Source organism: Mandrillus leucophaeus, unplaced genomic scaffold (assembly GCF_000951045.1).
Source record: "Mandrillus leucophaeus isolate KB7577 unplaced genomic scaffold, Mleu.le_1.0 Scaffold97, whole genome shotgun sequence".
Lineage (NCBI taxonomy): Eukaryota > Metazoa > Chordata > Mammalia > Primates > Cercopithecidae > Mandrillus > Mandrillus leucophaeus.
Window position 1 is genome coordinate 4296968 of NW_012110585.1, and position 13791 is coordinate 4310758.

At 43.6% G+C, this 13791-nt stretch overlaps 1 protein-coding gene across 5 annotated transcripts in view; it reads left to right on the forward strand.

Annotated features, from left to right (window-relative positions):
- The window catches only part of FDFT1 (farnesyl-diphosphate farnesyltransferase 1), a 35959-nt gene extending 22371 nt beyond the window's left edge, over window positions 1-13588 (forward strand). For all 5 annotated transcript variants that reach the window (XM_011970757.1, XM_011970758.1, XM_011970755.1 and 2 more), the window contains 4 exons: window positions 2740-2931; window positions 6814-6990; window positions 8082-8234; window positions 12679-13588. In XM_011970757.1, coding sequence (XP_011826147.1) covers window positions 2740-2931; window positions 6814-6990; window positions 8082-8234; window positions 12679-12900 — 744 coding nt within the window. In that variant the 3' untranslated portion in view covers window positions 12901-13588. The remainder of the gene's footprint in view (window positions 1-2739; window positions 2932-6813; window positions 6991-8081; window positions 8235-12678) is intronic.
- The last annotated feature ends 203 nt before the right edge of the window (window positions 13589-13791 follow it).

The following is a 13791-nucleotide window of genomic DNA, read 5'->3' on the forward strand; positions in this document are numbered from 1 at the left end:
TATTTTTGAGACAGGGTCTTGCTCTGTCATCCAGGCTGGTGTGTAGTGGTGTGATCACAGCTCACTGCAGCCTCAACCTCCTGGGCTCAAATGATCCTCCCACCTCAGCCTCCTAAGTTGCTGTAACTACAGGTGCATGCCACCATACCAGGCTAATTTTTGTATTTTTTTTTTTTGTAGAGAGAGGGTTTTGCCATGTTGCCCAGGCTAGTCTCAAACTCCTGGCATCAAACAGTCCTCCCACTCCAGCCTCCCAAATGTTGGGATTACAGGCATGAGCTACTACTGCACCCAGCCAAATATTTTAAGGAGTTATTTTTTTTCTTCAACTTTGGAGGAAGATGAATTATATACGTCTCCATTTTAGGAGTATTTCTACCAAAAGAACTATTATCTTAAAATATATTTTTGGTTTTAAAATTTCTAGTAATTCTTTTTAAGATTTTGTATAGCTGCCCAAAGCTAATTTATTTACACGTAATTTCAGCAAAATGTTACTTTTTTAATGTTACTTTTCTCCTAGAACAAATTTCAAGCGCTTTCTCTTCGCCTGTTCATTGTGCCCCCAATTAGTCTCTGGCCTTGTGTTACTTTCAATCAGAGACGACTTTTTTTTTTTTGAGACAGGGTCTCACTCTGTCACCTAAACTGGAATCCAGTGGCACAAACAAGGCGGCCTTGAGCTCCCGGGCTCAAGCAAGCTTCCTTGCCTCAGCCTCGTGAGTAACTGGGACCACAGGCATGTTGCTACCGTGCCTGGCTAATCTATTTTAATTTGTATTGTTTTCGAGACAGGGTCTTGCTCTGTCGCTCAGGCTGGAGTGCAGTGGCATGATCAAGGCTGACTGCAGCCTCGACCTTCTGCGCTCAAGCAGTCGTCTCACCTCCGCCTCCCGATTCGCTGGGACTGGCGGTGCACACCACCACACCTGGCTAATTTTTGTAATTTTTTGGTAGAGACAGGTTTTCATCATGTTGCCCAGGCTGGTCTTGAGCTCCTGGACTCAAGCAATCCACCTGCCTCAGCCTCCCAGGTGTGAGCCACCACAGTCAGCCTTTTAAAATGTTTTACCAGAGATAGGGTCTTGCTTTGTTGGCCAGGCTTGGTCTAAAACTCCTGGGCTCAAGCAGTCCCCTCTCCACAGCCTCCCAAAATTCTGGGATTACAGGGGTGCACTTTGGTCATTGCCGAACTTTGACCCTTCCTAATGACACTCCAGAGCTTACCTTCTTTACTTTTCTCTTCTTAAGTTAACTAATAGACAATTATTGTATGTGAATGTTGTGTTAAGTTGTCTTAGGATACCCTTTTCAGAGGAGGATAACTTTTAACAAATTGGTGTCTTGGAAAAAAAGTATTTGACAATTAAGACTTACATTTACTGAAATCTCTGTTGAGAGGGGGAAGTTACGCTATCTCTAAAAGAAAAATTAAAAAGAAAAAAAAGGGGGAAGTTTTAGCAAAGTTGTTAAAGCCTGACACTTAAGTCAGACTACCTAGTTTTGAACCCTTAGCCCCCGCCACAAACATGGCAGCCCCACCTTCCTGGGTTCAAGTGTTCCTCCTACTTCAGCCTCCTGAGTAACTGGGACCACTGGCATGTGCCACCCTGCCTGGCTAATTTTTTTTTTCTCAGATGGGCAATGTTGGGCAAGTTAATTAACTTCTTTGTGCCTCAGTTTCCTCATCTGAAATGGAGATCATAGTGCTATGTACCTGATAAATGTTTGTGAGGATTGAATGTGCAAAGTTCTTAAAACAGTGTCAAGAACATATGATAGTTATTTGTTCTTTCATATAATGGTGATTCTGAGGGCCTGCAGATCTTGAAATGTTTTCAGGTTGGTCAAAAAAAGATTCAACTATACTTAGTATTGTCTTAGTTTCTGTTAGCCAGAATATTCCATCATTCATCGTTGCCTTCTCTCACAATTTTATGTATCAAAAAGTTTATTGTAAAGCTAGGCCGGGCATGGTGTCTTGGGCCTGTAATTCCAGCAGTTTGGGAGGCCAAGGCGGGCAGATCAGTTGAGGTCAGGAGTTCAAGACCAGCATGGCCAACATGGTGAAACCCTGTCTCTACTAAAAATACAAAAATTCGCTGGACATGGTGGTGGGCGTCTATAATCCCAGCTACTCAGGAGGCTGAGGCAGGAGAATCACTTGAACCCAGGAGGCAGAGGTTGCAGTGAGTCGAGATTGTGCCACTGCACTGCAGCCCAGGTGACAAAGTGAGACTTGATCTAAAAAAAAAAAAAAAAAAAAGTTTATTGTAAGGTAAGGCTAGACACAGTGGTGTTTGCCTACAATCCCAGCTGTTTGGGAAGCTGAGGCAGAAAGATTGCTTGAGCCCAGGAGTTTGAGTCTAACGTGGGCAACATATGAGACTCCATCTCTTAAAAAATAATAATAAAATAAAATAAAATAAAAAATGTTTACTAGACTAGTTTTTTTCAATAGCCTTTTATTATAGTAGCAGTACATGTGCATTGTAGAAATTTAGAAAATACAGGTAAAAAATAAAAACATCCGATTCCCATCAGCCAGAGACCGCTGTGAAGTCTTTTGAGCACATCCTTCTTGTTTTAAAATCCTGGTATGTATATTTGTATTTTAAAATCAAAATGCATTCTTACCCATTCTGTTTCGAACCGGCTTTTTTGGAGCTAATGATCTCTAGTGTGTCCCTTTCAATAAAAATTCCATGATTAAAGTACTTTAAAAATCATCTCTTGCAGTACTGCCACTATGTCGCTGGGCTGGTAGGAATCGGCCTTTCCCGCCTCTTCTCGGCTTCAGAGTTCGAAGACCCCTTAGTTGGTGAAGATACGGAACGTGCCAACTCTATGGGCCTGTTTCTGCAGAAAACAAACATCATTCGTGACTATCTGGAAGACCAGCAAGAAGGAAGAGAGTTTTGGCCTCAAGAGGTAACAGATTCAGGGTATTTTGGGGGGAAAAAATTTTAGACATTCTCTGAAAAATCATTTAACTCTTGAGGTTGGGAGTGACAGAAGCACAAGTCAGACCTCCCCCAGGCAACATAAGAGGATGTGGAAAATAGGATCGTTTGAGATGAGTGTGCTTCAGGTAGACTGGCTGAATCGCAGGATTTACACGTTGTAATCAGTATATTCAAGCCTTGCTGTCTTTGCTTTCTTTCAGACAGTCTTTCTCCAGGCGGTGGATATGATAACAACCCACGTGCACTAGCTTAACACAAAGTTCTTAGGAAGGCCTTTGTTCAGCCCGGCACACTGGCTCACGCCTGTAATCCCAACACTTTGGGAGGCCGAGGTGGGCGGATCACCTGAGGTCAGCAATTCGAGACCAGCCTGGCCAACATAGTGAAACCCCGTCTTTACTAAAAAATACAAAAATTAGCCAGGCGTGGTGGTGTACACCTGTAATCCCAGCTACCCAGGAGGCTGAGGCAGGAGAGTTGCCAGGAAGCAGAGATTGCAGTGAGCTCAGCTCGCACCGCTGCACTCCAGCCTGGGCGACAGTGAGACTCCATCTCAAAAAAAGAGGAAGGGCTTGGTTCTTCTGCTCAGCCCTGAATCCGTTGCTATGCAGCTGAGTTCTCTGGCCTCACCTGGATTGTGTCTACACAGTACACACAGAATGGATTTCCCCCAAACAAAGAATTCTGCCGCAAGAAGGGGAAAGGGATGCCAGGTGGACAAAACACTCCAGGTGTCTGTAATAAGAGACAAGGGTCCATCTTTGACTTAATTAAAACATGGACAGGGAACGGAAAGGTTTTGATACTGATTTTGTTCAGAAGGAAACTAGAAAATTTTATGATTGTTTCCTGAATTTATTCCAGCATTTACCTTTTGCTTTCCATAAAATTGTTTCCTGCAGCCAAGTACTTTAAATTTTTAAAAAGACGAGTGAGGTGTCTCATACTTGTAATCCCAGTGCTGAGGCCAGGAGTTCAAGACCAGCCTGAGCAACACAGCAAGACACCATCTCTACCAAAAATTGTTCGAAAATGATTCTGCTGAAAGAGAGCAAAAATAAAAATTAAAGAAAGTAGAAAAAACTAAATTTAAAAAATTAACCGGGCATGGTGGCATGTACCTGTATTCCTAGCTATTCAGGAGGCTGAGGCACAAGGATCCCTTGAGCCCAGGAGCTCAGGGTTGTAGTGAGTTATGATCATACCACTGCACTCCAGCCTAGGTGGCAGAATGAAACTATCTCAAGAAAAACAAGTGACAAAGAGGGAAACAATATTTACAATTCATAGAGCAGATAAAGGGTTCATATTCCTAATATAAAAAGAACTTCTAAAAGTTAAGAAAAAGACCAACTGCCCCATAGAAAAATGGGCAAGGAGATAAGAACAGATCGTTCACAGGAAGAGACGTGCAGATGATTATTAAAAACCTGAAAAGATGCTGAGTCTTACTCCTAAGAAAAATTTACATTTAAACTACCCTGGGGGCTGGGTGCGGTGGCTCACGCCTGTAATCTCCACACTGGGAGGCCAAGGCGGGAATATCACTGAAGCTAGGATATCAAGAACAGCCTGGACAACGTAGTGAGACCCTGTCTTTATTAAAAAACAAAAAACAACGGAAAAATTGGCCAGGCGCAGTGACTCCCCACCTATAATCCCAGCACTTTGAGAGGCCCAGGTGAGTGGATCACTTGAGGTCAGGTGCTTGAGACCAGCCTGGCCAACATGGCAAAACTCTGTCTCTACTAAAATTACAAAAATTAGCCAAGCGTGGTGGCATATGCCTGGAGTGCCAGCTACTTGGGAGGCTGATGCAGGAGAATCGCTCAAACCCAGGAGGCAGAAGTTGCAGTGAGCTAAGATCACACCGCTGCACTCCAGCCTGGGTGACAGAGCAAGACTCCATTAAAAAAAAAATTTTTAAAAATTAGCTGGGCATAGTGGCATGACCGTATAGTTCTAGCTTCTTGAGAAACTGAGGCAGGAGGATTTCCTGAGCCCAAGAGTTCAAGGCTGCAGTGAACCACGATCACACCACTGCATTCTAGCAGCCTGGGTGACAGAGCAAGACCCTTGGCTCTAAAAAAAAACAAAAACACCACCCAGAGCTCAGCCACAGCCTTTTAAGTTTCCTAGGTGACTTGTGTGCAGCCAGGGTTAAGAAACCACTCTTGTCTACCCATCTTTTGCTGACAACAGGGCTCCGAGAAGGGAAGGGGTTTGTCTGGGGATGCACAGTGAGGCAGTGGCTGCCTTGGAAGTGGAGTCTCAGTCTCCCGGCTCCTCGGCCAGCACCTGACCACTGTTCCATTGTCTCCCAGACAGAACATCAGCCACGGGCATGTGATTCATGAGCATGAGCCACACCATCCTGCACACACGGGCACAGAGCCCTGCTCTTCTCATCCACTTCCTTTATCTGTAAAATAGAATTATTTCTACCACAGTGTGGTGGTGTGAATAAAATGAGATGAACTTCCAGCACAGAATGCTTAATAAAGGTTCTGGACATTTCATAGTAGTTAAATCATGCCAAATGTGGTCCTAGGTGATTGGCTTCTTTTACTAGTGTGTTTTCAGGGCTCTTCCGTGCTGGGGCATTGCATCAGTGCTTTATTCCTTTTTATTGCCCAGTATTACTCCACTGTGTGGACAGACCACATTTATCCATTCATCAGTTGAAGGATATTTGGGTTCTTCCCATTTTTTTTGGCTATGGTGAATAGGTTTTGTGTGGATGTGTGTTTTCCTTTTTCTTGGGTCTCTACTGAGAAGTGGAATGGCTGGTTCATATAACAGCTCGAACCTTGTGAGGAGCTGCCATACCCTTTTCCAAGGTGGCCCCACCATTTTACATTCCCATCGGCAGTGTGAGAGTTCCAGTTTCTCCACATCCTCACCAACACTTCTTGTTATCTCTTTTTAACTGTATGTATATATACTTAACATTTTCTTATTTATAATGTACATAATAGAGAATTTGCCATTTTAACTGTTTTTAAGTGTATCATTCAGTGGCATTAAGTACATTAATGATGTTATATAACCGTCAACGCTATCTTTCCAGAACTTTTGCTAGCTTCAGAGAATCCTCTAAATAATATCATTAAAAATCATCAAGCCGAATCCCACTGTTAGAACTGAGGGTTTTATTTTACTTTCTAATTATCAGGATCCAGGGAGGTAATACACTTAGAGGATAGACCTAGCTTGTTTCCCAGGTATGCCTTTCAGCAGCATTCTTACCAGAGTAGGAATAGAATGTTAGTCATTATTTAGAGGCCTGGCCATCTTGAGAATGTGTAATGTTTAGTCTGCAGTACAATTATAACTATTTTTGTATATTGGGTTATTTTTTTCAGAAGTAGACCGACAGCTCTAACAGGAGCCTCTTAAGTCTGAATTCGTCCAAGTAGTGCAGCATTGCCCTAATTGTCCATAAAGACATGTTCTCCAATACTGAACTCACTCCTAGGTTGCAAATGGACCCTTACTGGTAGTCAGAAATAGCCATTGCATGGAGCTTAAAATGAACTTGATCTTGGTGGAAGATGAGTGTGCAGCTAAGAGAGACTTTACTGTATATCATAGTTTTTTTTTGCCACCGCACCCAGCAAATATTTGTATTTTTAGTAGAGACAGGGTTTCACCACCTTGGCCAGGCTGGTCTTGAACTCCTGACCTCATGATCCACCCTCCTCAGCCTCCCAAAGTGCTGGGATTACAGGCGTGAACCACCGCGCCCAGCCTGTATCATAGTTCTTATGCACAAAGATCCTTTAATGTTGTTTATAAATTCTCCCCTATGCACATGCTGACCTGTTCCTTAATCTTATCTGTCTAGGTTTGGAGCAGGTATGTTAAGAAGTTAGGGGATTTTGCTAAGCCAGAGAATATTGACTTGGCCGTGCAGTGCCTGAATGAACTTATAACCAATGCACTGCACCACATCCCAGATGTCATCACCTACCTTTCAAGACTCAGAAACCAGAGTGTGTTTAACTTCTGTGCTATTCCACAGGTAGGGAATGGGACTCCTCTGGGTGGATATGGGGCTAAAGGGAGTGGGGTGGGCGTAAGGGTGGATTTTGCTATGCTGTATTCAAGGATATGATTCCTTAAAAAGATGATGGCTCCAGTTGATGTTGCTGGTGGTTTCATAGCACCCCGTTTTGCTTCGAGCTCCCAGACTCAGCTCAGCCTTGAGGTTAAGCCTGCTCCTTTTCAGAACCTTCTTTCTGGATTTCCTCTTTTCCACAGCTGTTCTAAACTAGTGAGGTTCTTATCCTCAGTTAAGTCAAGGTCTTTGGCCTAGATTTATGGGGAGTGCTGGGTAAAACATGGGTGAGGCTGTTATCATTAAAATGTCTTCATTAAGCATCTAATTATTGCTGTCCTTTTCCTAGACCCAGGATAACAAGAACCTGGTCCTGTAGACCTAGTTCCTCAGTATGCTAGGAACTTAACACTTTTTAGTTGCCTTTACCAAGTATTTCAGATACTACTGCAAATAAGTGAAGAAAGTAATAGCATTTAACTGATTTGGGAACTTGGTTTGATCTTGTTCTAATGACCAACTTGGAATGGTGGTTGAAAGTAAAATCTATATCCTTGTCTTATGTTTCAATTTACCTAGAAATAGTTTATCTTTGAGCACAGGAAATTAATCCCCTTCTGTTGTTCTCCCCCTGGCATTAGTTTTAAATATGTAATGATTATGTTTGTTGTAGGAAAATAGAAAAACAAGTAAAACAGAAAATTCTTTCCATATATTATTTTGAAATAGATATTTCAGATCTAATAATCTATTGCTCTAGCATGGAAAATGTTGGATTTACTTGTGTTTGCTTTTTCCAAATAAAATGGAACTTTTGTGGCTAAACTGTAGAGTTGTTTTACGCTGCTTAATTCTGTGTGTTGTTGAGAAAGGCAGGAGTCGGGAAGGTAAAAATCTTGGCATACTTTCTTCGTGGGTATTTTTTCTTGATTAATTACATCTTAGTTCTTTAGCAGTTAGCAATTGCCCGTTCGACAGGTTTTCTTACCTTTTTGTGATAATGATAGCTTACAACACCATCTCTTCTTTTTTCCCTGTCTTCTTGCTCTCTGTAGGTGATGGCCATTGCCACTTTGGCTGCCTGTTACAATAACCAGCAGGTGTTCAAAGGGGCAGTGAAGATTCGGAAAGGGCAAGCGGTGACCCTGATGATGGATGCCACCAATATGCCAGCTGTCAAAGCCATCATATATCAGTATATGGAAGAGGTGGGTTTTTATTTAACTACTTGGATAATTTGTAGCTACTTTTTTTTTTTTTTTTTTTTTGAGGCGGAGTCTCCCTCTGTCGCCCAGACTGGAGTGCAGTGGCCGGATCTCAGCTCACTGCAAGCTCCGCCTCCCAGGTTTACGCCATTCTCCTGCCTCAGCCTCCCGAGTAGCTGGGACTACAGGCGCCCGCCACCTCGCCCGGCTAGATTTTTGTATTTTTTAGTAGAGACGGGGTTTCACCGTGTTAGCCAGGATGGTCTTGATCTCCTGACCTCGTGATCCGCCCGTCTCGGCCTCCCAAAGTGCTGGGATTACAGGCTTGAGCCACTGCGCCCGGCCGTAGCTACTTTTATGATTTAGTAATGTCACTGTTTAAACATGTTTGGATGTTAGATGATCCTAACAACTCACTGTCCTATGGCCTAAAGAGACAGGAATTGATATCCTTTGTTAGGAAAAAAATCTATGCACGGGAGTCGAGCAGATTGCTCACTGCTGTGTAGTACCCTGGTGAGAGGAGATAAATGGAGCAAGACTGTAGGATGGAGCCCTTGAGTACAATCATAGATTTTGAGCTGCAAGATGATGCCGGAGGCCAACCAAGCTTCTTGCTGATGGTGAGGAATGTGAGGTTGAAGCTTGTCTGTGCTGATGCAGTACGTGATTGAGTGGATCTCTGGCTCCTGGTCCATGTGTTCTGACTCCCAGTCGGGTACTTTCATTATGCCACAGGCTTCAATTGAAAAATCACAGTAGGGAATTTAGGCCAACGAAAGCCATCCAGTTGCAATTATTTCCTAAATTTTCTTTGGAAAATTTCATTTCAAATACCAAAAGCATCCTATAAAAAGAAAACATACCTTCTCAGGTCAAATCTCTAATATCTGACTAGGTTCAGAAAATTTATTTCTGGCCAGGCACAGTATCTCACTCCTGAAATCTCAGCACTTTGGGAGACCAAGGTGGGAGGATCACTTGAGGCCAGGAATTTAAGACCAGCCTGGGTGACATAGCAAGACCCCATTTCTACAAATAATTTAAAAATTAGCTGATCATGATGGTGCACGCCTGTGGTCTCAGCTGCCTCAGGACGCTGAGGCAGGTGGATCACTTGAGCCTGGGAGGTCGAGGCTACAGTGAGCTGTTATCTCATCATTGCACTCTAGCCTGGGTGATAGAGTGAGACTTTGTCTCAAAAAAAAAATTACTTCTTAGAGACCAGAAGTCTCTGTAATCTGTAGTAATCTCTAGAATCTCTAGACCCTAGAGCAGTGGTTTGTAAATGGAGGTGATTGCTCCCCTCCCACAAGAGGACACGAATCGGGTGCTCCTGGCATCTGGTGAGTAGAGGCCCAGGATGATGCTGTGATCCTCAGGTGTGATCTTGTTGAGATTGAAACACTATAGACTTTATGAAAACATACAGGATGCTCATCATTTTTCCTTTGCCTGAGCTCCCTCCCCAGAAGTTACCACTGTCCATGGTTTTGTACATCCTTCTAGTCCCCTTGTTATGCCTTTACAGGAATATGGTTTGCAACAGTGTTTTCATCTAAATAGAATTATACAAAATAGCTATTTCTGATTTCTCTTGCATGTTGCATATTGTCCTTCTATTTCCTCCCTACCTTCTGTCTGTCATAGAAATGCTGATGTCCAAAACATCAGAGGCACCTATAGAAGTCTAACAGAAGACCAAATTGCTTTTAAAAATCCTAAAATTTTATAGTCACTAGATGAAAGTATTCAGCCACTGACCAAAAAAATTGCTACCAAGGCTCTCCAGTTTGCCATGTAGCCAGGACTTATTTTGAGCTATGTGCCTGGGGTAGTGACCGAGTAGGTGGATAGGAGTAATCTCAGGGAAACTTGAGCCCCAGCCTCATGGCTGCAGTGATAATTTGAACCCAGGTCTGTCTGACATCAGAATCCATGATGTTAACCCCAATTCTAAGGGGTTCAACTACCCTTTCTAAATGGAATCCTGCCATATTAAGCACCATTTCTTCATTTTATATAAATTAGAAACATTTTATGTAGTAAGTTCAGAGTGTTTCGGTTTTGCAGTTTTATTCTGATCACTAATTTTAGAAACCAGTTTTTAAACATTTTGTGGCCAATTCCATTACTATATTAACATTCAGATGTATTTGATTTTTCTTAACTATTGGAATTAAATCCTAGTGGTAATTCATAGTTGGAGGGTCAGGGTGGACAACCCACAGCTGGCCGAGCCCTGTTTTTGTGAATAAAGTTTATCTGAATACAGCCACACCCATTTGCTTCTGTATCTTCTGTGGCTGCTTTTGCAATGTAACGGCCGAGTTGAGGAGCTGCAACGGGGATGACTTGTAAAGCTAAAAATATTTTTTGGCCCTTGAATAAGAGGTTTGCTGACCTCTGGCTTAGGGCATCAGTTGTTTTGTTTAAAGTTATCCAAGTAAAACTCAAGGCATTTGGGGAGAAATGTTAATATTAATACTTAAGTTGATTTGATTTAGAAAAATCTATGAAGATTTCTAAGTCTTAAGCCACAGAACCTGTTAATGGTTTTAGTTTCAGCAGTAAGGACATTTTACAAGTAAAGTTTTAAATGAAAACATTTTGTATGAAGCCACAAGTCGTCTGGCCTCTTGCTGGTGTCCAGATATGAACACTGATCCTGTTTCTCCTCGCTGACCGAGTCTGTCCTTTGCAGTAAGAAAGGAGGAAATGTTGACTGTAGGATCTCTGGACTTAGTGTTGTAGCGAGCATGCACCTGGAAGGGACTTGCCAGAGGACCTCCTCATGCATCTCCAGTGCTTAGTGAGGACTTGGGAGTGCAGCCCCAGGCCTTCCCAAGCAGGTGGCCACACTCTGCAGGGCCTTCACCCCACCCTGGAGCAGCCGCCGCTTTAAACCAGCCTGGACGCCTGTCAGTTGGGGAGAAGATCAACCTGCTATTTTGGGATATAAATAAATGCTCAGCCAAACGGCCAGAAACCCCCATTCCCCTCTCTGCCAAAGTGATTCCTTGGCAGGGAGAATCTTGTTCGTGTCTCTGCACACTTCCTGTGCCCTCCTGTGGTTAAGTCAGAGCATCATCAGGCTCTTTGGACCCCAGGTGTCTCGCTGCTCAAGGATGGTCCCAGCCAGCAGCCGCTGGGAATCACCTGGGAGCCCGTTAGACATCAGCCCCCACCCGAACCTGTCGAATCAGAATCTGCCTTTTTTTGTTTTTTTCCAAATGATGTTTTTGCTTTAATGGGAGTTTAGATATTCATAGATGAGAGTTTTAAATGATTATCAAGCTGATTCCATATTCTATTGTTGTAAGTAGAACTGCTGAGACCTGAAAGTACCACATGGACTCACAGAGGAGCTCCGGTAGCACAGCATTGCACAAGAGCTTACTTCAGTCCAGTAAGCACTTACAGGAGCCTCTGTCATTTAATCATCAGGCCCGGCACTGTGGCTCACACCTGTAATCCCAACACTTTGGGAGGCTGAGGCAGGCAGATCACTTGAGGTCCGGAGTTCGAGACCAACCTGGCCAATATGGTGAAACGCCATCTCTATTGAAAATACAAAATTTAGCCAGGCGTGGTGATGCACACACTTGTAATCCCAGCTGTTTGGGAGCCTGAGACATGAGAATCGCTTGAACTCGGGAGGTGGAGGTTACAGTGAGCTGAGATGGCACCACTGTACTCCAGCCTGGGCAGAGTGAGGCCCTTTCTCAAACCCCTCCAGTATTTCTTTTGCTTCAACTATATGCCAGGCATGTAGATGAAAAGTTTGCCACAACCTGTCCTTGACAAGCAGATGTAACTCCTTGACTGAGGCTGGTAGGTTTTTAAGACCTGAATAATTGAGTTTGCAAAAACCTACTGTATGCCTTCAGGTAAATGGAAAGTGGGGTTTGGGCTAGCAACGAAGCATCTAGAAGGTCCCTTTGGCCTTAGCGGCTCTGTTTTAGGTAAGGCCATGTCTGAGGACCAGTGACTGCAGCTTCTTCCGGCTGTGCTGTCATGCTTATATATTAGAAGTGATCATCAAAGGACTCAAAAGTTTTGCCACTAATTGCATTACCAGGGACCGTCACAACCGAGATTTCTCTTCATTTATTCACCTTACTTATCTCCTGGAAGGGCACTGTGCGGTGCTGGGGATGTGGAGATCAGTGTGGCTCAGCCGCTGCTCTTGAGGGCCTCCGGGGTGCAGTGTGCACACCTGTGCTTCCCGTTTGCTCAGGAAGACAGGCTTTGCGACGAGTAGGCTGGGGCTGACATCCCCACCTTATCATTGGGGTGGCTTTGGGTAAGTTACTTTCATGTTCTCTGAGCCTCCCTTTCCTCATTGGTAAAATAGGCATAAACTACCTACCAGTGGAGGATTGTAAGTAGCCACGGAAAATGTAAAGCACACAGCACTTACCATTTTTTCCTGTGTCTTTAACAGATTTATCATAGAATCCCCGACTCAGACCCATCTTCTAGTAAAACAAGGCAGATCATCTCCACCATCCGGACGCAGAATCTTCCCAACTGTCAGCTGATCTCCCGAAGCCACTACTCCCCCATCTACCTGTCGTTTGTCATGCTCTTGGCTGCCCTGAGCTGGCAGTACCTGACCACTCTCTCCCAGGTCACAGAAGACTATGTGCAGACTGGAGAACACTGATCCCAAATTTGTCCGTGGGTGAAGTTCACCATCAAATGGATTTACTTTTTTTCTTTAAGGATGGATGTTGGCTTCTCTTTATTTTTTTCCTCCTACTTTAATCCCTGAAAGAACTGTGTGGCTGGGGCCTTTAGGAAAGCGAGATGCAGCTGAGAAGAATCTAAACATGAAAGCAAAGGGCGCCTCACCCCAGCAACCTGTCCTTGTGGGTGGTGATCACTGTGCTTCTTGTGACTCACGGCAGAGCACTCTGTGCCACAGTTTAGGTGAAATGGCTGCGTATGTAACTGTCATGAGATCCTATTTAGTGTGATCCTGGCTGGAATGATAATTAAAAGTATTTAATTTGAAGCAACCTTTGAATGTTCACAATAGTAGAAAATGATGTGAAATTTCTTTCTGTTGAGTTCCTAGTTTTCTCATCATTTTATTTTCTTTAATTGGGTTGAATGGAGTAGATGGAAATGTTTATGGTTTAGGTGACACTTAGGTGTTTCCTAAGAATGCAAACTGCCTTTTGCACACGAAGGCTGGGAATAAAATTCTGGGTGTTCTCCTATTATCGTAAGGGAGTTTAGCTTTCAGAGAGAAACAGCAGGATTGCCTTTGACCCCATTTCAGAAGATTGGCCTTCAGTAAAGGTGGACATTTTTGAGATTTTTATAATAAAGAATTTAATTGCTCTGCATTTGTCAAGTTCAGTTCTCTTGAAAGCCTGCCTGACTGTGGAAAAGATGGAGCTCAAGAATGGAGTTGATGGCCCAGCGTGGTGGCTCATGCCTGTAATCCCAGCACTTTGGGAGGCCGAAGCAGGCGGATCACTTGAGGTCAGGGGTTCGAGACCAGCCTGACCAACATGGCGTAACCCCGTCTCTACTAAAAATACCAAAA